The sequence below is a fragment of the Tiliqua scincoides genome, chromosome 14, assembly GCF_035046505.1.
Source record: "Tiliqua scincoides isolate rTilSci1 chromosome 14, rTilSci1.hap2, whole genome shotgun sequence".
Taxonomy (NCBI): Eukaryota; Metazoa; Chordata; class Lepidosauria; order Squamata; family Scincidae; genus Tiliqua; species Tiliqua scincoides.
In genome coordinates this window covers 4,035,383-4,060,831 of record NC_089834.1, presented here as the reverse complement: position 1 = coordinate 4,060,831, position 25,449 = coordinate 4,035,383, and the positions used below count along the sequence as shown (strand labels likewise).

The 25,449-nt window shown below is 47.8% G+C and overlaps 1 protein-coding gene across 2 annotated transcripts; it reads right to left on the bottom strand.

Moving 5' to 3' along the window:
- Positions 1–4,457: 4,457 nt before the first annotated feature.
- On the bottom strand, positions 4,458–25,401 carry NOC4L (nucleolar complex associated 4 homolog). Of its 2 annotated transcripts, XM_066610092.1 has the most exons (16): positions 23,986–25,401; positions 23,154–23,337; positions 19,289–19,409; positions 18,138–18,244; positions 17,835–17,936; positions 16,667–16,816; positions 15,550–15,649; positions 14,555–14,589; positions 13,005–13,055; positions 11,361–11,472; positions 10,330–10,390; positions 8,799–8,909; positions 7,772–7,935; positions 6,623–6,705; positions 5,243–5,356; positions 4,458–4,633 (listed from the first exon to the last, which is right to left on the bottom strand). In XM_066610092.1, exons 4-16 carry the CDS (start codon positions 18,207–18,209, stop codon positions 4,517–4,519), a joined length of 1,272 nt encoding a protein of 423 aa, XP_066466189.1. In that variant the 5' UTR covers positions 18,210–18,244; positions 19,289–19,409; positions 23,154–23,337; positions 23,986–25,401; the 3' UTR covers positions 4,458–4,516. The 2 variants fall into 2 exon arrangements, with proteins under 2 accessions (XP_066466189.1, XP_066466188.1); XM_066610091.1 differs by lacking the exons at positions 23,154–23,337; positions 23,986–25,401 and adding an exon at positions 21,634–22,119.
- Between the last annotated feature and the right edge of the window lie 48 nt (positions 25,402–25,449).

Below are 25,449 nucleotides of genomic sequence, written 5' to 3'. Positions count from 1 at the left end.
CTGGGAAGAAAATACAGTGGACCTCAATAATCTGGGTACTTGGCCTCTGAGGATTTCAATATGCCAAGCCTGCGGCTGAAGTGCCCCAGAAGACCTCCAGGATGTGACCGGAAATGCCTTCCAGTTGCGCCTGCGAGGTCTTTTGAGCATAGTGAGGTTGCACACAACCTCTGGAGGGCTGGACGTGGCCTCCAGGTATACAGGCCCTCTTCTCGTGGATTTCATTAGCTGTAGAATTCCGTGTCACAGGAGAGGGGTCCTGGAACAGATACCCTGTGGACGCCGAGGGCTCACTGTATGTTCCTTTCTCCATCACTCCATCCTTGGTTCCCAGTAGTCACTCTTGTTTTGCCAGACACTCTGGGTCAGACTTATAAATTCAAGCTGCCCCCCTCAAAAAACCAGTGAGATTTTAAGCAGTGATAGGTAGCCTACTTCTAAAACCAAGAGGCTGCACATATCTATCACAGCTAGTAACCTGTGATGAACTTCCCTCCATAAATCTGACCTATCCCCCTTTCAAGGCATTTAGGCCAGATCACCAAATTCTGCTGGGAGGAGTTCAACAGACCAATTACTCGCTGGGTAAAGAACAACTCTCCAGGACTGGCCTGGAGTCTCCAGGAATCTGACTCTATCTCCAGTTGTCCACTGAAAACAATCCTGGAGATTTTAGCAAGGCTTCCTTGAATTCCCAACCTGGGAGGGGGGAATAGAATCTTCAAGACGGAGTAACTACAGGAAGAGTTGGCAATGCTAACCTGGCCTTGGCCAGCGCACAGTGACTGTGCTGCCCCCTTGTTTTAAATATGGGGAAGGGCATTTGCTCACATCTCTCCCTTCCTTCCCTTTGTCCCCTCCCCCATTTCTATTGTAATCTCCTGGGACAGGGTCTTGTGGGTTGCTGCCTAGATCAAGGTCTGTATCCCACATGAATAATAAATACTGCAGAGCTGGAGATGTTTGTTTCTGATGAGTAAGAGACTTCTGAGAAAGGTAAATAACACTGTTTGCAAACAACTATATACGTCTCTCCTTCTTTCCCTACAGTTAACCAGGAGTTGCTCCCTGTGACTATTTCGTTTGTGTACAAAAGCCATCACTGACCTCTAGTGTCCAAATGCCAGGCAGAGTGAGGTCTTGCTGTTTGGGCACAAAGCTCCGGTTTTGTAAAATGTTCTACCTTCAGGTGCACATCACGATGTAGCATGCGTGGTGGGGGGCGGAATTTGCTGACAACACCCTCAACACTTTTTAGAGCTCTGCATCAAAAGCAACTTAGGTAAACAGTCCAAATCAATCCTCTGCTAAGCTGGGCAAAGGGGCACCTTGTAAAATGGGGATTCTCTTGTGCCCCATTTGTCCCTTCTTGCCCTTCTGATTTCGAGCAAGCGTTCCATGAGGGCAGGAAAGCCCCCTCCTTGTTCCTTTAGCTACACAAGCCACACAGATCATTCTGCTTTTTGTTGAGAAGCTGTCTATAAATCAAATGCTACTAACAGAAGCCAAAACATTTTGCTGTCTTTAAAAAGTTTGGTCTATTCCTGGGCATGTTTGGAGTGTAGATTCCAAAAACAGCATCTGTTTTGCCCGACCGTGACTGGTTGCAGAGATATGCCAGATGTTCATTAGTTCAAGTCACTTCAGCTTCCTCAAGAACAGGCTTCTGCCCTGAGTCAGGATGGTGTCGTGGTTCAGGAGGTAGACCTTGAAGATCCAGGTTCAAATCCCTGCTCAGCTTCCTGGGTGGTCTTGGGCCAGTCACTGTCTCTCAACCTCACCTACCTCACAGGATTTTTGTGAGGACAAAAAGGAGTGAAGGAGCCATGTACACCACCCTGAGCTCCTTGGAGGAAGGGCGGTAAAAAAATGTGAAAAAAACAGCTTGAACCATTCACTAATGAGGCTATGCCATACCTCCAAAACTAGATGCAATAGGGAAAAAATGACATTTTTCAAATCAGCACCCCAAATTCACATAAAACCACCATAAAATTAGAAAAAAAATGTTTTGATTGTCCATTTTGTAGGCCTGTGTTTGGCCCCTACATTGCAGGTCATCAATCCTACTCGTCATGGGGTGAAAGACACAACCAAATTTGTAGTCTCTAAAAGCCCAATGTGGGAAGGGGCTCTCTGTTGCTTGGAGATATGAGAGCCAAGATGTTTCCGCAGAGGTGCCTTTGATGCTGCTGTTGTCCTTATTTCCTTTCTTCCTCCCCTCCCCCCAGCCAAACCTGATAAAAATCAAATCGCAGCAAACTGGTTTATCACTCGTCCCACCATTCATACCCAAAGTGGTTAAAGAATCTGTAATCTTCAAGACCACAGAGGCCCAGGAAACTTCTGTGACGAGTGGCTGTGCAGCCCGATAAGGCTGTCATCGCCACTGCTGCCAGAAATAAAGAGAGGTCTGGATTTTTAATATTTATAGCAGCCACTTTCCGATGTACCCAAGAAGAACATGCTGTCCCCCCCGTCCCCCCCCCCCCCCGCACAAAGTTAAAAGATAAACAGCTCTCTGGAGCAGAGACAACATTACCTGTTTTCAACAGCAAGATGTTGTTGGGAAAATGCTGGGAATGTTTGCAGCCCCTTCCCAAACGCAAAGGCCAAGCAACTGTGCAAACATTCAAAGTGCTTCTTCCCTTGCAGAAGAAGGTCAGGGGCTCTTCGCAGCAGCCCAATTATTTTATTCCTCTTTATCAGCAATAAGATTGCTAAATATGCATGTGAGGTCCAGTATCCAGTCTTGCTGGATCAGACCAAAGGCCCATCCAGTCCTGCTTCTGCATCTCACAGTGGCCCACCAGGTGCAGGAGCACAGAAGGCAACCAGACACCTGCATCCCGGTGCCCTTCCTTGCACCTGGCATTCTGAGATAGCCTACTCCCAAAACCAGGAGGTTGCATTTACCCATCATGGCTTGTAACCTATGAAGGATTGTTCCTCAAGCAAACTGTCCATTCCGCTTTTTTCAGTATCTAGGCCAGATACCTACACCCTGTGGCAAGGAGTTCCACAGGTTAATTACACACTGGGTAAAGAAATGTTTTCTTTAGTCTGTTCTAACTATATCAACACTCAGTTTTAGTGGATGCTGTTTGGGTTTTCATTGGTTCAAGCCTCCTTTCGTCACTCCTCTCCTTAAATTCAGTCTGCTTCATGACTCGTGGCTGACGCACAGCTCAGCGGAGGTGCATGTGTTTTGCAATCCCTGGCAGCATATTCAAGGAGGGCTGCTGCCAGTAATAGAGTTATATGGACCATCATCTGACCCAGCAGATGGCATCAATATATGCTCCGGTTCAAGGAGATATCCACTGCGCAGGTGAAGGGGTGGTGCTGAGTGCATCTGTTTTGCCTGGAGAAGGCCCCCGTTTCGATCCCTGGTGTCTTCACGTAGGTGGAAAGATCTCAGTTTCCAATCCCCAAGTGCTACTGCCAGCCACTGTGGTCAATTGGAGAGTGACTGTTTCAAGGTGGCTTCCTGCAATCTCTAGCAGCTTAGAGCCTTGAGCGACAAATTGGAGCTTCCCTACTTTGCCTAAAATGAACTAGCTGTCCTTTGGCAAGCCATGCCCTCTCAGTCTCAGTCTTCCCCATCTGCAAAATGGGAACAATAGTTACTTACCTTTTATAGTGTTGTTGCCATGAATAATGCAACCCATTCATTTTCTCAGCAGGTGGGGGCTTCACTTGTTGTGCAGCCGAGAGGCCAGTTCCCCCAACACACACACCTTAGGAGCTTTTTTTAAAAAAAACAAGGGCATGAGAGCTTCTTCCAGAAGCTACTGTGATATGCAGTGGGCTGTCCTTTGAACATCCAGATTTGAATATCCACAGATGCCAAGTCCACTGCAAGAGGGCCTCAGATAGGTGCAAGGGAGAGCACCAGGATGCAGGTCTCTTGTTGTCTTATGTGCTCCCTGAGGCATTTGGTGGGCCACTGTGAGATACAGGAAGCTGAACTAGATGGGCCTGATTCAGGGGGCTCTTCTTAAATTCTTTAATCCAATCTGCAGGGGGCCACACCGACAAACCAGAAGTGCCTTCTAGTCTTATCTGGGAGGTCTTCTGAGACGTGGGGAGCTTTCACATGACCGTCCTGTGCTTTAAAAGGCCTCCTAGACACTACTGAAAGGCACTTTGGTTTGCCAGTGTGGCCCCCACACATTTGATTATCCGTGGAATTCAGTATCTGCGGAGGGTTCTGGAATGGATCCCCCATGAATACTGAGGGCTAGCTGTGTTTTTTCCCCCTCCCAAAATCCTGGCACAGGAGAGAAAAGAAAATCAGCATGGGGGAAATACTGTTTTAATTCTTCATTTGAAAAAATGCAGTCCTTGGGTCTAAAGTCCGTTTTGTCTTCCACCAAGCTCATAATGCTGCATTTATAGTCCAAACTGGATGTGGGTGCAGACCTCTACCACAGAAGCAACAAGCAATGCCTAGGTCATATATTACCAAAAACCAAAATGCCTTTATTTTTTTGCACAAAGGAAAAGCCTTACATCACCCCAAAGTAAAGTGTTCTGCAAAAACATCATTCCTCTTTCCGAAGAGACCTCGGACCTGCTGGAATTCCAGTGGGACGGTCGCAACTTCTTTCTTGAGGTCCCTATCAAAGATCTATCAGAGAGAGAGAGAGAGAATGGGGGGGGGCGTCAGAGACTTCTGCAACACTTACCATGACAACCATTTAGAAAAGAGGCAGAGCACTGCATTGGTTAGCGATTGTCAAACCCTGCTCAGCCCTGAAGTCATCGCTCAGCCTTACCTATCTCTGAGGAATTAAGGGACGAGGGTTAGAGGACATCAATCCCCCTTTATATGCTCAGCTTTTTTTTTTTTTAAAGTAACTTTAGTCTTTGCAAAGCTTCTAACCGACATCTTTTATGGCTGCAGTTTTAACTAATGCTTTATGTTCTTTCATTACTATGCTGTTTCTACTGCGAGGCACTTTGGGAAATTTTTAAATCCCAAAAAGGTGGGATATAAATTTCTTAAATAAGCAGTCAACCCTGCAGTGGCAAACAGATCAGGTGCTTAAGGGAGTCAGTCCCTGAGCCAGACTTTGCCTCCACCATGAATCCCTGTAGTAGCCTCAGAACTCTTTATTGGCCTCAGTCTTCCCCATCTGTAATATGGAGGTAATAATACTGTAATATGGGGGTTAAAGGGTGCAGCAATACATGCCAAGATCTATTCTTATGCATACAAGGGGAAGGGGAACATTACCTCATAAGAAGTCAGTTCCAGCAGCTCTGCTATGTCGTCTTCCATCTCAGACAGGGATGTGTTGATGACAGAGGCAGCCTTGGCCACGTCTGGGTGATAATGGCTCTGCAGGGTCTGAGAGAACAGATAATTTTTATATATGTTGAAACTACACTAAGGGCCTAGCTAGATCCAAATTTAAATACTATTTGGAACTGTGTGTTTGGGGAGGGGGGGAAAAGTAGATGTGGGGGGGGCATGGATTGTGTGGGGAGAGATTTCGACAAAATCTGGATTTCCCTGCCCCTCCCATTACTATTTATCTAGCAGCACCCAACTGCGAGAAATGAGAAGACCAGTCTCTGCCCAGAAGCTGTTGCCACAAGGGGGACAGCAGAGGATGAGAACCGGGATGGTGGCAGGGGGAAAATAAGCCATCGTTTCCGTTTCACATCCTGACACTCATTTGCAAGAAAAACAACAACACACAATGCACAGAGTCAAATGCCTTGTTTAGAGCCGCTCTGGGTGCCCTTTGGGGAGAAAAGCAGGATATGAAATGAATAAAGGAATGAAGTTGCATCAAGTCCAGTCTTGAGAAGTTGAAGGTGCCTGTCCTGCACCCTCTCATTGACCAGCACTGACAGTCAACCCAGACTAAATGCTGGTTTAACAGAGTCACCAAACCCTCTTCTCCCAGCCTCTCCCCCTCTAGCTGGAGCCTGGGACACCATCACTGACCTACCATAGAGGTGTGCCATAAGCATAGCTGAAACAAGATATACAAAGCCGCCTTGAGTCCCCTTTGGTGTGGGAGAAAGGTGGGATAAAAATCCTACAAATAAAGTGCTTTGGAACACCCCCAAAGACCCAAGCATTTCTTCTGATTATGGCCAGGCAGGCTTAACAACAGCAGTTGGAGGCAACAACAACAGTTGGAGGCAACAACAACAGCTTCCTCTGGTGGAGGGAGGTTGCCAACTGATCAGAAAAAAAACAAATGTAACCACACCTGCAGCTTGCACCACAAACATTTGCATAATGCATAGCTGTCAAAGGAACTGTAGTGGAGGCTGGTTGGCAAGTTGGCAACCACAAAGAGGCCATGTGGCAAGTCTGGAAGGGGAGGTGTTGCCAGTCTAAATCCTGCAAATATGCACAGAAGAGGACTACCTGGCTTCTGCCTGGCTACAAGATGGGGACAACTGAGATGGTATAACCCAATCCAGCTGGGACCAGGTTCCATCAGGCTCCTTCCACCCCAGAGCTCTCTCCAGCAGTGGCCCAACTGCCTGGGCACACTGTAGCTTGAAAACTGATCAGTCAGATCTTGGCAACCGATTTGCTGCATCTTCAGAGGAGAGTTGCCAGAACCTTTGGCTGCCCTCTTCAGAGATGTACCTTCAGCTCCCAGAGGGAACTCTCCAATGCTTTGCTTTCTGAAGGCTCCTCTTCTGCCATTCTGTAAGGATCTTCCAAGAGATCTACAGGAAATGGAGAAAAACAACAGAAACAGCTCTGGTTATTTTTACCCCACCTTTCTACCACACATTGGGGCACTCAAGGTGGCTTACATAAAAAAAAAATACAAGGCAAAGCATTAAAACAAGATCAGACCCTGATGAATCATGCTAAAATTACACTCCTTTAAAAAGTGCCAGCCTCTCCTGTCAGCAGTTAAATGCTTCCTAAAATAAAAAAGTCTTAAGACCCTGCTGAAATGTCTCCAGAGAGGGAGCCATTCTTAATCCCAGAGGGAGGGAATTCCACAAGCAAGGAGCCACCACCGAGAAGGCCCTACTTCTACAGGTCTACAGGCACCTACGTCGTGCAGAATGGGAGATGCATGAAAATGTACAGCATAATCTCAGCAGGTGGAAGTGCGTAGTCTGAGCACAAAAAAAATGCAGTGTGGTCTCAGTGCATGGAAGGCATATAGTCTCAGCATATGAACATGCTTATTTTCCCCCTGCTGCCATCCTAATTCTCGTCCTCTGCTGTCTCCCTTGTGGCAACAGCCTCTGGGCGGAGACTGGTCTTCTCATTTCTTGCAATTGGGTGCTGCTAGATAAATAGTAATGGGAGGGGCAGGGAAATCCAGATATAGATTGCAGCCATGCAGAAGTTGAAATCTCTCCCCACACAGTCCGTGCCCCCCCTCCACTGAATAATAAATAAAAACCAAATAGAACAGTGCTAATTTTTCATAGATTTTGGGTTTTGTTTTTTTACAAAAATGAGAAGTGCAGAAAGCAGTGTTATGTGTTTTTATTTTATTACCTTTTTCTTCTACCTCTACGCCTAGTGCATCATCAGCACATGAGAGCACAGAGATGGAGGCACAAGAACATGCACAGCATGACCTTAACATACAAGCATTTGTTTCAAGAGCCAGCCTGCCCTTGCTGTGTTTAATTTAATCCAGGCAGCACCTGTCTTTTCAGCACATGTCTCCACGCAAGAGCAAGGAGGCCGGGGGCACAGGTAGCCCAGGCGTTGTGGCCTTGAGACCTCTAGAAGGGGATCCCGGTTCCATCGTCTTCCTCTCACCTTCAGGGCCCCTGGGTCTGTGGAGAAGAACCTTGCACGAGGGGTGCCTTCGAAGGAGGTTGCAGATGAATGGGATGACCATCAGGAGAGCGTCGGGAGGAGCAGTGAGGGACAGCCGCCCAAGTCGCTTGGCAAAGGCTGCCACCAGGTATGCCGGCAAGTGCCTGTGGGCGAAGAAATGACAGGCAATGAGAGAGGCCGCTTTCTGCCTCTTTGCCCTCTAGGCAAGTCCAAACTGGGGGCACGAAGCTTCTCAAAACAGACCCCAGCAGATTTAAAGCAGACAAAAAGGCTGGACCACTATGTTGTGGATTTGGCTTGGCTGACAGCTGCCCCTCCCCCAGGGTTAGAGAGGGATCACTCACAGAAATCTACACTAACATCAAAAAATGGACTGGGGGTGGGAGTGGTGCAGTTCCCAGGTGGCCACCTGGGTGCCCTTTAAGGGCCTCTAAGTGACTTTTGTCATGGGATGTGATCCCCACTTTGGGTGTGAGGAGGGCATACCTTAATAATGCTACTTCAGGGAAGGGCTGTGGACTCACAGAAGAAGACGCCAATTTGCACCTAAAAGGTATCTCTGGATACAACTGGAGGATACCCCTCCCCCATTTGAAACCCTAGTGTGCCACTGCCAACCAGTGATGGCATCACTGAGGAAGATGGACTGCTGGTCTGACTTGGCACAAGGCAGGTGTTTTACTTGCACACCTGCAATGGAGGGGCAACATCCAACTTCGCTTGCAGATTATTTTTTAAACCACACAAGGCATAGAAATTGTGAGTTTTCAAAGCCCTCCCCCCGTCCTAAATGAAGGTAATTCAAGTGCAGTTTGCATGTTGACTCCTCTAAAACCCATGGAAAGAAGAACCTCCTCCAAACTGTCTCAATCATTCCTAGCTTCTGGAAGACATCAGAGTGTCTTTCCATGGGACAAGGGCTGGCTTTGGAGACAGAGAAATGAGCCTTCTGCCTGGATTTAATGGAGGAACTGAATTAAGGTCTTTTCCTCAAAGGTCCACTTACGAAGATGACAAGAATAAATCCAATAAACGGAAAAATCTGGCACGGTACTTGACATGGAAGACAGATGGGTCCAGGAGGCTGTAGAGCTTTTTGTAAAAATCAGGATATTCCCTGCGCAAAAGAAGAGACAGGAAACAGATATGCAGACATGCTTAGCCTCAGTCTCTTTGACACCCAAGTCATTTCCAACTCAGAACATGATGAGCATTCTCATTCAGTGACATGGCGGCTGCCTCATGTTGATACGTAGAGGGATGTTAAGCATTCAAGGTCACTTTCGGTTCAATTCATGACCCCAGGAGGTTTTGAGTCAAAAAGGAAGTGTGTCTGAGTAATGCACCTTTCAGACCCCACAGGAACTGGTAACAGGGATCATCACAGACCTCAGAAGGCATCCCTGTGGCTACGGACTAATGCAGCAATCTTCAGCTTGTCAAGAGCTGGGAGTCTCCCCAACCCACTTCAAAAGCCCAATGGGCAAGATGGGTGCAGAAGAGAGTGACCAAAATGATTACTGGAGCTGGAGCACCTCCATTACGAGGAAAGGCTATGGTACTGGGGTTCTTTAGTCTAGAAAAAAAAGACGTCTGGGGGGGGACATGATCGAGACATACAGAATTATGCAGGGGATGGAGAAAGTGGATAGAAAGATGTTCTTTTCCCTCTCACACCACACCAGAAGTAGAGGACAGCCACTGAAATTGAGTGTCGGGGGAGTTAAAACAGAAAAAGAAAATATTTCTTTACCCAGTGGGTGATTACTCTGTGGAACTCCTTGCCACAAGATGTGGTGATGGCATCTGAAAGCCTACATGACTTTCAAAGGGGAATAGACAAATCAATGGAGAAAACATCATAGGAACATAAGAAGAGCCCCGCTGGATCAGGCCTTAGGCCCATCTAGTCCAGCTTCCTGTATCTCACAGTGGCCCAGCAAATGCCCCACGGAGCACACAAGACAACAGACAGAACCTGGGTACTAGCCATGATGGCTATGTGAAAACTCCTGGTTTTGGAAGTAGGCTGCCTCAGAATGCAAGATGCAACAGGATGCAGGTGTATGTGTGCTCCCCGAGGAATCTCGTGAGCCACTGTGAGATACAGGAAGCTGGACTAGATGGGCTTTTGGCCTGATCCAGTGGGACTCTTAAGTTAAGGCTGCTCAAGTGAGTGGACATGACTTGTGACAGCGAATCCACAGGTGCTGCTACAATGTCCTTCTGTCCATCCGTCCGTCTCATTCACTAGCAGCATGGCTATTGGTGCCAAGGAGTCAGCTCAGCCAGTTGAGCTCTTGGTCAGAGCCCAACCTGTAATGCCACCACTGACTGGAATCTCAATCCAGAACAGTGTCCCCGCCCTACACAATCACTGCTGGGGGGAGGAGACTGGACACCTAAGGATCTACTGGAGGTTTGCCATAAAGTGAAACCTGCAAAGGGTAAAGCTACAGTTCGGAAGAAGATTCATTCATGCGTTGCAATGCCAGCCTTTCAGGGAGACAAGGCACTGGGGAGCAGAAGGAACTCACAGATTATGATGGAGCATCAGAACAAATAATCCATTCAAGGCCAGCAAGCTGATCGCTCCACCTAGAAGAGAAGGAGAGGTTCCATCAGCCGTGTGGAGGTGAAGGAGGAGTGGGTTGGCTGCCTCCTAGATGGGAACCCCATAGATGCCACCTTAAGCTCCACGATGGACAAGAGATGGGGTCATAAATGTACTGAAATAAATTGTACAGCTCCAAGTGGCTAATGTAATTTTTTTAAAAAGAAGCAATGGTACTGAAAGCCACCTAAAGCTTTCCAATGTTCTTATGCAAGTGGTTCTCAAACTTTTTACCAGGACCCTCTTTTTAGAATGACAATCTGTCTGGACCAGCCAGAAGTGACATCAATTTAGGCTTCAATCCTAAAACGCAATCAGTCAAAGAACCCTTTTACACAGTGTGCTTGTGCTGTTATTTTGCAGAGCTTGGAATTCAAACATTCCAGCTCGGAAGTCAAAACAGAGCTTAAACTTGGAACCTTCTCCAATGACACAGACCTCCCCCCTTTCCAGCATCCCATCTTCCCACCTACGCAGGACAAAGCACCAGCCCTCTTTCCCATTGAGAGCCCACCCTGCCCAGCAGCTCAGTACCCTGTATTTTCAGCTCTGGATTTCAATGACAGCTGAGCTAGGTGCTATGCGACCCACCTAGTGGGTCCCAACCCACAGCTTGAGAAACGCTGTTTTATGCTAAGGGCCAGCCAATCAAAGCTCTGCACAACTGGCTGGGGTGGGCCCTGCACAATCGTTGCAAAGGCTAACCAATCTGCAAACTGCACAACAAGCATCTTCTGCACAGAGAGTTCTGGCAACTCCCAGAACTTGATTTGCTCTGGTAGTTTGTCCTGACAATGGTGGAACAACAATGGGATCCCTGCTTGGCCCCGTGTACAGATGACCGTCTTGGCCCCCAGTTCCCCGCCCACATCCTGCCCTGCCCACCCGACACTCTCGTGTTCAACACATGGACGCGCAGTTCAACGCAGTCTTTGCTGCTGTTGCTCTACCCACCTACATCGTAGGCGACCGTCAGGAAATCAATCATGAGGGTGGGTTCATTCATATGTGGGAGGATGGAGTCATGCAGTATGACCAACACTTTTTTGTAGAGGCTGCCAGGTAGCTGGAGGGGAGACAGAGAAGGGACAAACATGTATTCCCAGCAGGGATAGTTCTAGAGAACTGCAAGACCGGGAGTTCTCCAGTGCCCCAAAGCTGGACAAAGGCTTCTTTCCTCACAGAGCTGTAATTAGGGCAGAGCCTGAGGGGCTTCTGCCTCAGGCCATCGACCAAGAGGGGCCACATGTATGCCCCCAGGTTCTGCCCTAGTTATGGTAGAGAGACCAGCAGCTTCTCTGGAAGCTGGGCCTGCAGAGGAGTGGGGTGTGCAAAGCTGCCAGCCCCTCTTTCTCCAGGGAGAATCCAGAAGTGACTGCCTTACACACCCCACTCTTCCTCCTCTGGAGGCTCCCAGAGAATGAACAGGCTGGGCGAAGCAGCCACAATGAGCAACCTCTCCTCCAAGATGCTGGAAATGAGGTCACATGACCTCGTGATGTCATTGCCTCTGAGCACCGGGGAAGTCTGTTAGGGCTCTCTTTCCTCAACAGTGCTACATGTAGGACATGGGCCAGTGTTGTAACTCAGCAGAGTATCTCCCCACAAGCGAAGGGTGCTAGTTTCAACCCCTGCCTAGCTGCTGCCAGTCAGTGTTTGACAATTCTGAGCTGGCTGGATCGAGGGTCAGACTCCACAGGAGGCAGCTCTTCATGTGCCAGATCAGAGGATCCAAGAAAAGTGAGTCTGGAATATTGGAATTCTCAATTTGCATACTCCACATTTTTCAGAGTAAAGGTTCCAGAAAGGTCCTCCAAAGCCTTGCTGTTCACGCTGGTTAAGGGAAATCACCACCTTACCAGTTACCACAGTGGGCACCAAAACCCAGCCTGAATCCTGCACCCACTGCAATCCTTCCCCCGGGTGAATGGAGCCTACCACGTGACCTCCATTCTGTCACAGATCGCCCCTGACCTTCACACTGGCCCCCTGCACATGCCTGGAAACCTGGGCGCAAAGCATGCTGGGGCAACAGATACCAGAAGCAGCTGGCTGCTGCAAAGATCGGGGGGGAGGGGGGGAGTCTGTGGCAGAATGAACAGTAAGCTCAGTCCGTGCAAGGGATACCTGTACCAGTACACAGAGGTCTCCACTTTGGAGACTGCTGAGTTTATTATCATGCTCTGCCCAAGGGGATTAAACCGCCTGACAACACAAAAAAGGAATATGTTTCTTAAGGTGTTGGACTGACGGTTGCTCCACACTGGTTAAAATATTCATGGAACGCACTGGTGAGGGCTAGCGATGACTCAGATCACTTCCAAAGGGGATTGGACACATTCATGAAGGTGGGGAGGTCCACCCATACAATGAGCCAAGATGGAACCTCCAGGTGCCTCCATACCTCTGAATGCCAGTTGCTGGGAGAGGGGCAAACTACCAGGGCTTACTACCAGGTGTGATATTCTTAAATTCCCATTCCAGGACCAACATTTCCATCCCTCTCCAACAAACAGGCGCACACGTATGGACCACAATAAGATACATGTGGTTCTTGTTTAAGTAGACACCAGCCGCAGCCAGAGCATCTGTGCTCACCTTGTGCTTCAGAAATCCCAGCCACATCCTCTCGAAGGCCCGTCTGTGCTCCTGAAGACAAAAGGAGAGCAAACTGTGAAAGAACCACACTGGATCCCTTGGGCTCCAACCCTGCATCTTTACCTGGGAATTGACTGCATGCCAACTGGGACCACTGATCTAGAGAAGGTGCTTTTCCAACGGTGCCCACCTGGGGAACAGCCAGTCTTCTAAAGATGTGGGTGCAAATCCTCACCCTTCTGCCAAAGCTTGCTTGGTGATCCAAGGCCAAGCACGTTCCCCCACTCCCAACCAAAAGGAGGTGAAATTCTAACTGGAAAAGAAGGCAGGCCCTTGTGGTTGGGATTAGGGGGTGCTGATTTGCACCACATTCCCATGCAAGAATGTCACATGCAACACTGAACATAAGAACAGCCCTGCTGGATCAGGCCATAGGCCCATCTAGTCCAATTCCTGTAACTCACAGCGGCCCATCAAATGCCCCAGGGAGCACATAAGACTGCATCCTGGTGCCATCCCTTGCAAACACTGGTCACAGGCCATCATCACCCACAGCAGAAGCCCAGGCAGAGAGGCAAACAGAAAAGACACGCAACAAAATCCTCAGATGCATCATGGGGCCAGCCGTAGTCTCTTTAACGGGGAGGGGAGGGGGGCCAGTGTGCACAGCAGGAGAGATGAAAATCCATTTATGCAAGTTCTAATGAAAGTTGACTTTCTAACCGTTTCTGCTGTTTTCTGCAAAGTTAGCACAAGTAAAGGGGTAGATACAGAGACTGTAAGACAAGAAAGAGGGCAAGACTGGTTCACTCCTTAATTCCACTCCCTGTGCCCTAACCTGCCTTTGCAACACTGTGAGGATAAAAAGAATCTTGAACTTTGCCAAGGAAGGACAGGCCAGATGGGGTTAGTGCCTAATCCATCATAAATAAGGAACTAACCCAACGGTCATGTATACAACCACCAAGCATGTGCCAGGGAAGCGACATCTTTAAAAAAAGGAGGGCATGCCAGGCGAGGATTGTGGAGATCCAGGTTCAGATCCCCGCTCAGCTTCCTAGTGACCTTGGGCTTGGTGACCTTGGGCCAGTCACTCTCAGCCTCACCTACCTCACAGGTTTCTTAAAAGGAGGGGAAGGACTATGTAAACCACCCTGATCTCCTTGGAGGAAGGGTGGTATAAAAAGCAAAAAATAATTAAAAGGTAAATGAATTTACATGACAGGGCCAAGTGACACCTTCAAGGTGCCAAAATGTTTTGCTGTTCTTGCCACTATGGACTAAGCAAGACTTACCCACTGAAAGTGGCTACGTTTATACCATTTTAATCATTTTCATTTTTAAAGTCACAAAATGAATGTTTATGGCTCCCCCCCCCCCAATTTTGACTGCACAAAGGGTGAAAACAGATCATCCACACTGCAAGGAGGGTGAACTGAATGTGGGGAATTGTTCTAGCAGCCTCCCCCTATATACAAAAAGGTGCCCTCAAGCTGCCTTAAATAAGTCAAAAGGGACACCAGGACTCCACTCAGCGAACCAAAAGGTACCTTCAGCTTTGACACCTTCCATTCCTGCTGGTTGGCTATGAAGAGAGAAGAAAACACAGTTAAATAAAAGCAAAAGTACAGGCGTCCTGCCCACATCCGCGGTTTCACTTATCCACGGTTTCAGTTTATCCATACACATTACCTTCCATTTTCTTCATTAACAAGCAGCCATGTTCCTTACTTTTACAGATGCTGCAGGAGGAAAGTGACAAACAGGCAGGCAGCCTGAATGCTGGAGAAACCGTCGTGCTTCTTAAAAACATAAGAACAGCCCCACTGAATCAGGCCATAGGCCCATCTAGTCCAGCTTCCTGAATCTCACAGCGGCCCACCAAATGCCCCAGAGAGCACACCAGATAACAAGAGACCTGCAAGGCCTCCTGGGAATTGTAGTTAAGAACATAAGGACAGCCCCACTGAATCAGGCCATAGGCCCATCTAGTCCAGTTTCTTGATTCCCACAGAGGCCCACCAAATGCCTCAGGGAGCACACAAGACAACAAGAGACCTGCATCCTGGCGCCATCCCCTGCATCTGGCATTCTGACATAGCACATTTCATTTCTAAAATCAGGAGGTTGCAAATACATATCATGGCTGGCAACCCGTGATGGATTCTTCCTCCAGAAATTTGTCCAAACGCCTTTTAAACACACCTAGGTCCGATGCAATCAATCACATCCTGTGGTAAGGAGTCCCACAGATTAACTACACACTGAATAAGGAATGACATTCCTGTTAATGATTGCTTACTCTCCTCTGCCTAGTGTGCAGGCTGCCTGCTTTTCGCATTCCTCCTGTGTCGTAATGCTGCTTGTTAATGAAGAAAATGGAAAGCAAAGGGCACAGGGGGGATCACTGCGCCCCTAAGGTTCCCCCATATCCACGATTTCTGTATTCGAGGGTGGTGGTGGTGGTGCTGCCATTACACCTGTAGGAGGCCAGGTGACCAGGCAGCTGGGATCAAGTTCAGGCCTCACTGCCTACTTCACTCACCGTGAGCCACAAGGAAGTTCTTTATCTCGCTCTCTTCACTCGGCATGGTGATGGAGGAGATAAGGGCAAAGGCATTTTTCTGGTAAACCGGAAGTGGCACCTGCACAAAAATTATGCATGAAAAAGGGGTAGCAGGACACAATCTGTGCAACTGCTGAACCATCAGAATTTCTTCCTGATGTCCAGCCAGAATCTCCACGCTTCCAGTTTGTACTCTTGAAGTTTGTGTAACTCTGCACAATGTCTCCCCCTGTAACACCAAGAGATCATTACTGGAAGCAGACTTTGGGGTGTTCTCAGCCCAGTACCAACCTTCTCTTCTCCCCATCTTTTTTTTTTAATAGTTAGGGTAATTTAGGGACCTAACTGGAAACATTTTTGGTGGGGCCCTAGGTTCACAGCCAAGATCTGTAGAATCTTAAGAGATAAATAAAACTGATGATAGACTTTATATCTCTGTGGTAGAATGGAATGCCATGAAAAGGTGCTCTTAAAAAGTATATGTGAATTAATGGATCACAGCACATTTTTAACATAAAATTGCAAGCAAAATTTGTAGAATACCGTTGAAAAGTAAATGCAGGTCAGACCTCAGTATCTGTGGGATGTCCGTTCCTGGACCCTCCACAGATACTGAACCTGCAGATAATGAAATGTGCGGTTAGAGGCCCTCAGAAAACTTTGGGACATGATCAGAAGTGCCTCTCAGAAACCTGAGTGGCCTTCTGAGGCACACAAAGGCCATATATTCCTCAGAACACCTCCCAGGTGCAACTGGGAAGGCACTTCCGATCGCACTGGGGAAGTAAGGTGAGGCCCTCTAGATGAGGGTCAGGACCCACATTAAGTCAAATCTGCAGGTCCCGAATCCACGGATAAGAAAGGCTCACCTCTAGCTACAAAACCACTTGTTTTAGTGGCTGAAATAATTTAGTAAAAATGTTTGCTTAGAAAAAAATTCAAAATGTTCATTGCAATGTGTTGTTGTGTGTGTATATATATGACAAGACTAGATTACCCTAGGCCCAGTTGGGAGCAACCGGTTCAACTGGCTGAAAGCTGGCTCTAGTCTCGAGTTCTATTTCTTGGCCACTCAGCTATGAGATTTGCCTGGTACCTCTTTGTTCTTTTGCATAACACGTCCAACATTTTCAGCCACTGCCTTCATCACAAAATAGCGGACATCATCGTGCTCCAGATATTCTTGGAAGCGTGAGATCAGCAGTGATGAATCTTCCTCCATCGAGATCAAGCCCTCGACAACCAGCTAGCAAGGAGTACAAGGAAGGGACGTTGGGAGCAAAAAGGACACAATCTGTTGAGCTATCATAGAATTGGAAGGAACCCACAAGGTCCTCTAGCCCAACCCCCTGCCTGGAGCAGAACATCCTCCAGGAGCATCTCCAACAGGTGCCTGTCCAGCTTCTGCTTGAAGGTCTCTAGTGAGGGAGAATCCACCACCTCCCCAGACAACCTGTTCTACTGTCGAATTGCCCTGACCATCAAGAATGTCTTCCTGATGTCCAGCTGGAGTCTCCTCTCTTGCAGTTTGTAACCACTGGATCTAGTTCTACTCTCAGAGGCAGCTGAGAAGAAACTTGTTCCTTCTTCCATACAACAGCCATTTAGGTATTTGGAGAGCGCAATCACATCCCCTCTCAGGCATCTCTTCTCCAGGCTAAACATTCCATGTTCTCTCAACCTTTCCTTGTAGGGCTTGTTCTCCAGCCCTCTGATACCCACTAAAGTTTTATGGAAATAACCGTACAGTGGGTCCTCTTATGCCAATTTAGTACCCATGGATTTGATCTCCCAGACATGACCAGAGGTTGCAAACAGTGAATTTGATTTATCTGCATTTTTTGGCATCTGCAGGGGTTCCAGGAATGGAGCTCCCACAGGTGCCACAGATAAGCCTGTACAAAAAAACCACTAGGAGCTGGAACAAGGAGGGGCCAGTGTAGGACTATGCCCCTGGGCCTACAACATCCTGGTACTGGGTAGACTTCTCCTAAATAGGGAGGGTTCATCTTGCTGCCATGGCTAAAGAACACCAGAAGACCCCTGCTGGATCAGGCCTCAAGGCTCAATCTCCTGCAGTCCCCCTGCATTTCCCTGAGTGGCCTCTGGGAAGCCCACCAACAGGGACTGAAGGCAGTTCTCCTGCTTTTGACCCTCGCTCCTTTCCTAGCACACCAATATTCAGAAACAGACTGCCACTGAATATGGAGGGCCCACCTCGCTCTTGGGCCTAATAAGAAAATGAGAAGAGTGCTATGACTTACTTTTAACAGCTCTGTTGGAAAACTGAAGCTCCATTCGGTCTGCACCAGGAGATGCTTGGCTTCCAACTCCAGAAATTTCATCAGTGTACAGAGGGCAGACTCCTTGAAGTGAATGTAACAAGGGAAACTAATTAGCTTGAAGTGAGCGTAAATTCTTTAGGCAAAGCTTGGAACAGGGATTGGGCAAAACAGACCCCCCCCCCCGCCCAATGAAGTCCTGAAGAGACACGGCAAGTCTGTGTTGACAAGACTGACCAACATGGTACGAATCCTTTTGTGCGAGGGTCACCCCTATGAACTCACCTTGACCTGGAAAGATTCATGGCCCAACAGCTCCCCCAGGCAGTTCGTGCAACTGTGGTACCTGTGCCTCATCCAAATTTTGTACTTGTCTTCTGCGCTGTAGCTCTCTGCAAGGTCAGATGGCGTGGGCAGGGAGTCAGTATATAGGAACTTCTCTCCCAGACAGTCAAGATGTATTGATTTACTTGTATCCCAAACAAAAACTTGAATAGAGTGATGCGATTTAGACATCATGTATTGGATATGGAGAGCAGCAGCTTCAATGTACCTCCTTGTTTGGTAAAAAAAATTTTTGGGGGGGGGAGATTAATTTCAAAAATGAGAGCACTGTTTCCCCACCTCCAACAACACTAGGACCAGGGTCATCCAATGGAACTGATTAGAAGGGGATTTCAGACAGACAAAAGGAAGGGCTTCTTTACACCATACATAATTAGCCTGTGGAATGCACTGCCACCAGATAGGATACTTTAAAGGGGAATTGGACAAATTCAGGAAGTACAAGTCTGTTAATGGCCACTGGGGGAAACCTACTCATCGGATTCATCGGGGCTCTTCTTATGCAAGAGAACAAAAGCTTTCAGCTTGGAATAAATCCAAGTCACCTGTGGCATGCAAACTTGAGAAATGGTGGTTTATCCCAACTCAAGTAGGTTAGAACAAACCAAGATCAAAACATTGTTTCCAGATCCCACTTTACAAACTAAGGCTAGAATAGACCAGAGATCCACAAGCTTAGATGTAAGGTGAAACCATGGTTTGGTCAACACAGAAAGGTTTCACTTTTAGGAAGCACACAAGACTGAGGGCACAATCCTAACCAGGTCTACTCAGAAGTAAGCTCTATTTTGTTCAGTGGGGCTTACTCTCAGGAAAGCGTGGTTAGAATTGCAGCCTGAGGCTCACAATTTAGAGGACTGAAGAACCTTGGTTGCTCTTGCTAAGGTTTTTAAGTGGAAGTCTTGTGGGTTGTAGAATAGCCATCAGTCAGGATGGGAGAGCTGGGGGGGGGGGATGAAGAAGATTCTTATCTGCAATCTTCTTGTCAGATCCCACTGGTAAATAACAAACCCAATCTGGGGTAATGTGCACATTACGCAAAGGGGGCACATTTGGATCTCCGTCCATTTGGCCAGCACATCCACTCTCACCTTGCAGAGACTCCTCCTCCGGGGGCAGCTTCCCCACAAACAGCTCTCCCCTCTCGAGTAAGGCGCCGAAGAGGCGGCTGCAGGTACGGATTGCACATAGGACTACCTGCTTCTCCTTGGCCTATGGAGAACCAAAATATATAAAAATAACATGGCACGTAGTTAATAACTGGAAAAGAGCAAGATTGACCATGATTTTTTCATCCAGAAAAAAACCCAATTTGAAACTGACAGTAGGACTGAAGAAGTTTTAATGCAGAACTCGCACCAAGTTCAACAGCACTTGCACTCAAGTAAGCATGTTGGAAGTCCCTGAGCCCTTAAGCCCTTAAGCCCTGAGCCCTTAGCCCTTAAGTGCTAAGACAAGATGCAGAGATATGAAATGCTTATGAAGTTACAAGTGACTAAAGAGCAGCAAGAACCACACCCCCCCAACGCACAGAGATTACACTGTTCCACACACATTATGTTGCTGTAAAAGTTCAACCTATTCTTGGATATATTAGGGGTGTTGAATCCAAAAATGGCATCGGTTTTGCCCAACTGGCTCTAGTTTTTGGGGTATGGCACAGCCACCTTATATGCCTATTCAAGCAGCTTCCTCCTTAGGAAGTCATGGCATCTGCTTCCTCACAAGGAAACCACTTGAATCAGCATGTAAGGTGGCTATGCTGTACCCCCAAAACTAGAGCCCATCAGGAAAAACAGACGTCCTTTTTGAATTCAGCACCACAAAAACATTCTAAATTCATTCAAATATCCTTGGCAACTTTAAAAAAAGCGTATTTTTATAGGCCTGTATTATCTGCACAATGTTTATATTTACACAATATTTACACATCATGCTGGTTAAGATGGTTATTCCAACACTACAATCTGGTCCCAGCTTTCTGCAAAATTCCTATTTATTCAATTCTACCATTGAACTGAACATATAAATTCAACCACTTGCAAAGGTTGCAACAGCTTGTAAATCAAATCCTTACACTTGCCATTTGCATTATTATTTTTTTAAGTACCAGGTTTCAAGATTGCTGAAAAAATCACACTATTAGATCCAGATCACAGCAAATGCACTCTGTACATGCTTGGCTATACCCTCACTCCTATCATTCTCAAAATAAGCATCAGGTCTCCAGACTGTCTAAAAACCACAGCATCTGAACTATGTACGAGGACCATGGATACTCCACAGTGACGGTTAAGTACAGTACAGTTCCGAATGTTGTCTTCAACAGCACCACCCAACTGGATGCATTAAGTCCAACCAGTTGGCATCCTTCAGTCTCGGAAGACTATGGTGTCACGCTCTGAATGGTGGTTCTGGAACAGAGTGTCCTCTCCAGTGAGCGAAGCCTGGGTAAAGTAGGTATGGAGGATAGGCTGTTACCCATGCAGCAAATCCCCCCTCTCCACGTCGCTGAAATGGTCCAATGGAAAGGCAGAAGCCAATATGGTTGGTTCCAGCGACGTCGCAGGAGTTGCCAGAACGTGACTGTGTTCAGCCATGAACTGCCTCAGGGACTCCGGCTCCAGATTTTGCCTCGAGGTTGACTCCTGAAGCCTTTCCCATAATTGGATGTAGCCACAAGGCAGTGGAGGTTTGGGATCAGAGTTTTCCTTCTCTCAGATGAGCTGCCTTCCCAGGCTATCGAGTCCCATCTACCCGGTGGCTGTTTAGTCGCCTCTTAGGACAAGCACAGCCAAACTGAGGGCCTATTCTTATCCCCAGCCCCCAGGGGATAAGTCCAACCACTTGCAAATGTTCCAATAGGTTGTAAGTCAAATTCCTACCCCTACCCTTCATATTCATAAAACAATGTTTGAGACTGCTGGTAATTCATACTGCCTGACTCAGACCACAGCAAATGCACTCTGCAGGTGCTCAGTAGTGGGTACCCTCATTAGTACACTTAGAAGTGCTCAGTAGTAAGTACCCTCATTGCTACCATACCCAAAGCAAGCATCAGATCCAGCCTGTGTAGGAACCACAGCATCTGAACCATATACAGTGGGCCAAATTTCCTCCACAGTGAAAGCGAAGTGCACTCTGCCCATGCTCAGAGGCACCCTGGCTCCTTCCCAATCGCCTCCTCTTGCTCTTTGCCTTCCCAAAGAGGAGACTAGCCGCTTCCTGGTCTACACAGCACCCAACATCGAAAGTTTCTGCCTACTCCCCAGGTCACCAGAGCCATTCTGCACTCTGCACAAGCTCTTCTCTCCAAGAAGGCAATGGGGAGCAATCCAACTGCGGGAGCCAGGGCTGCACTCTGCACATGCTCCTGGGCGAGATGCAAATGCGCTCTGCACACGCCCCGGGTCCTCTTCCCCTCCCCGCAGCTCACCTCCAGCGACTCCAGGACCTCGAAGACGCGGTTGGCGCTGCTCCGGCTGCCCAGCAGCGCCTCCAGACAGGCGCCCAGCGCGGCTTCGGCTCCAGCCACCGCCATGGCTCCAGCCGGCCGGGACGGGCCACGTGCGCGGAAGGGGAGGCGGTGCCGATGACGCGCCTGCCGCCTGCGAGCCTCCTCTCCGCCCCTTTCCTGGAAGCCCCACTGACCACCATGGGGCTTACGTCCGAGTAGACCTGCCTAGCCACAAGCCTCTTGGCCACGCTCTTCCTGGGAGTAAGTCCCATTGGCCATCATGGGGCTTACTTCCGAGTAGACAAGCAGAGGCTGTCTGGTCGTAAGCCTGCACGCCTTCGCTGGGAGTAAGCCCCCACTGACCGACATGCAGAGGACGCCTGGCTGCAAGCCCCCTGGCCACCCCTTTCCTGCGAGGAAGCCCCACTGCCTTTCTTCCAAGCAGAGGATTCCTGGCTCTGCGCGTCAGCAGCCCACAAGACCAAAGACCCGCCTGCTGGTGCCACCTCCTTGCACCTGCCGTTCAGAAACAGCCTCCTTCTGGGCGAGGAGGGCGGGCGCAGGCACCATCAGGACTTGAACTGGCGACTGGCTTTCCCTTCACTTGTCAGGGCATCTAAGGCCAGCTGCCATCACCACATCCTGCAGCATGGAATTCCACCGCTTAACTCTAAGAACAGGCAAACCCTGTCTTCGCTTCCTTTCCATTCTGGGATCAAACTCCCACTCCTTCACCTGTTCTTACCCCTCTCCTCTGGGATCCTGCTCCACTCCTGCCTGTGACCTTCACTCTCCTGTCTCTGCTGCCCCAAAGTCTTCTTTGGGGTCCTCTAGCACCTCCATCCTACCACTCCCTGTGCCTGCCACCCCTTTCCCAGCTCACGTAACAGCACTTGGGTTACTGCACTTCAAGAGTTCAAAGTGCTGCTCGTGGATTACCTTATGACAAACCTGGAAGATGAGTATTATTCCCATATAGCAGATAGAGAAGACTGAGGCCACAATGGACCTGAGGCTACTGAGCAAGTTCATGGCAGAAACCAAGCCTGGACAAGCACTGACAAGCACTGCTTCTCAGCTCAATCTCTAAACCAGGGGTCTCCAAACCCCAGGCTGTGTTGATTCCTACACTATAAATATCTTGCGGCAGAGACCTGTCCCCTCACTTATTTTTTTTTTAAGCATCATACACATTGATGATTCAACCTATACCAATAATTCTGAGTTTTAGGGACTGCTGCCTTTATATTACTTTATGCTGACCTTGATAGTTTTCTTGTTTCATATCTGTAATTTCTGCTGTGAGTAAGCCATAAGAATATTAGAAGAGCCCCGTGGGATCAGAACAAAGGCCCATCCAATCCAGCTTCCTGCATCTTAGTGGCCCACCAGAGGCCCCAGGGAGCACACAAGGCAGCAAGATCCCTGCATCCTGGTGCCCTTCCTTGCACCTGGCATTCTAAGGTAGCCTACTTCTAAAACTAGGATGTTGCACATACCCATCATGGCTTGTAACCTGTGATGGCCGTTTCCTCTAGAAATTTGTCCAATCCCCTTTGAAAGACACCTTGACCTTTAGACGTCATCACCAAATCCTATGGCAAGGAGTTCCACAGTCTAATGACACACAGGATCCAGATTCTCCCAACACTCAATTTCAGTGGATGTCCCCTGGTTCTGATGCTGTGTGAGAGAAAAGAACACTTCACTGTATCCATCTGCTGCATAATTTTGCATTAGGAAAAGGGAAAGAAACATATTTAAAATTATTTAATTTTAACATGTATACACAAGTTTAATTTTTTTTTTTTAAAGGAAATGTCAGGTTGGTTTATCAACAGTTCAGGATATGCTGTGTATGCAAAAAGGGGGTAGCAATCACTGCCCAACAAAATGGTAAGCTGGACAGACCATGGAGTGACCCAAATAATGACAGGAGAAGAGTTATAAAAATGTACACTTTATTACACTGTTAGGTAGGATACATCACAACTCCTTACAATCTTACTGGTCAAGTACAAATTTTTTTCTTTTTCTTTCATAAAGATATTTTACAAGTTGAACTGGCTTCCTAACACACTCTTGGGTTGGGAGTGTGATGAAGAAATGGTGGCGGCAGGGGATTAGTTTGCCTTGGCTGCCCATGTGGCTGCCCAGAAAAGCCTCTGCGGCCACAAGCAGAACATGTCGCTGGCCATCACACTGGGGGTTCTCCCCTGCCTTCGACATGTCAACACCCAACCACATTCACTAACGTAATAGAGACTTTGACATTTCCTTAGTAAAACTGGGGGTGCCTACATAGTCTCTCTCTCTCACACACACACCTACCTGGGTGTCAGTATGTTGACCAAGACAGGCATGATCCACTGAGAATGGACTCCTGAGCAGACTTCTACCAAAAGAACCAGGAGCTGCAGAGGACTTCAGGTCTTGTCCTGTGCAAGTCCCCTTTGGCCCCAGTGGGCCCTTATCCAGGAGATATTCCCAGTGACATCCACCCAGCATGCTCTGCATTCATTGCCATGGCTTTGCAATTTAACCATTTCATTGTCTAACTCTCGAACAAAGTAATGTACAAAAGGACACTAGGTGTGGGCATATTTGTGTGTGTGTGTATGTGTAAAAAGTAAAATTGTCTATGCCCCCCTTCATGTACAAACACAGTCATTTTACATTAAAAAAAATTAGCGAACACACAACATCTATAAAAATTCAAGAAGAGTAACTTTGCAGGAGGAACAGATGTGAGTGAGAAATGAACAACTCAAAGACAAACAGAAATTTCCAGTTGTCACCTAACTTATCTTGGAAACCAGTCAGGCTCCGGCTCAACTGTTACAAATCTACACCTCTAACCGGTGATGGCTAGTTCATTTGCACAAGTCCCCCCTGCCGCCCCCAGTGGCAGGCTCAGGAGTTTAGTAACCAAAACAGCAGACTGTTTGGGGGGGCTGAGAAAAGAAAGTCATCATTCAGTTCATGGCAAAAACACATTGTGCCCAGCCCTCCTTAAAGCAAAAACAACATATATAGTGAGAATGACGAATGAAATTGCTTTTTGCTCACTCGGGAACACCAAACAGTTGAAGTGGATCAACTGGCAGAATCTGCAACCCAAGGATCTTGTTTGCTAGTTTTAAGCCTTAATGAGAAGACGGTACAAAAAGTTGGATCTGAGGCATCACACAAACTGAAGAATCTCTTCCCGCGGAGAGAGAGCATAACTGAACGCTCAAACATGGAACCAGCCCACACACTCGGGACTTCCTTCGTGGGAGACATCATCTCAGACTGGATGCCCCATGGGAAATAGGGACAGTAGATCATTTCAATCCAACATCTCCTTTTATAAATTGAGGGGAGGGGGAGAGAAATGATAGGCTACAATTCAATACACAGCTACTCTCACATATTTCCCCCCCCCCTAAAAAAAACCCTCAGCATGCTTAGAATATTTGTTACCTTTAAAAGTGGAACATGGGACTGAGCACCTAAGGGTGGGCATTTAAGAAAACTGTACACAAAAAGTGGAAAATGGGAGTGAGAGCCTAAGGGTGGGCATTTAAGAAAACTGTACACAAAAAATTAAATACGCACACAACTAGCAAATGCTTCCCCCCCCCCCTTAAAAAAGACTTACAAAATGGAGCCTGGAATATGGTTCAGAATTAGTTATTTACAAATCTTCACAGTTATTGGCAGGATGTCACAGGGATTGTTTCTGATGTGGTTACCCCCTCCCTCCCCTCCCCTCCCCACAAAAGGATTTCAGCTTCCAAGCATGGGGGTGGC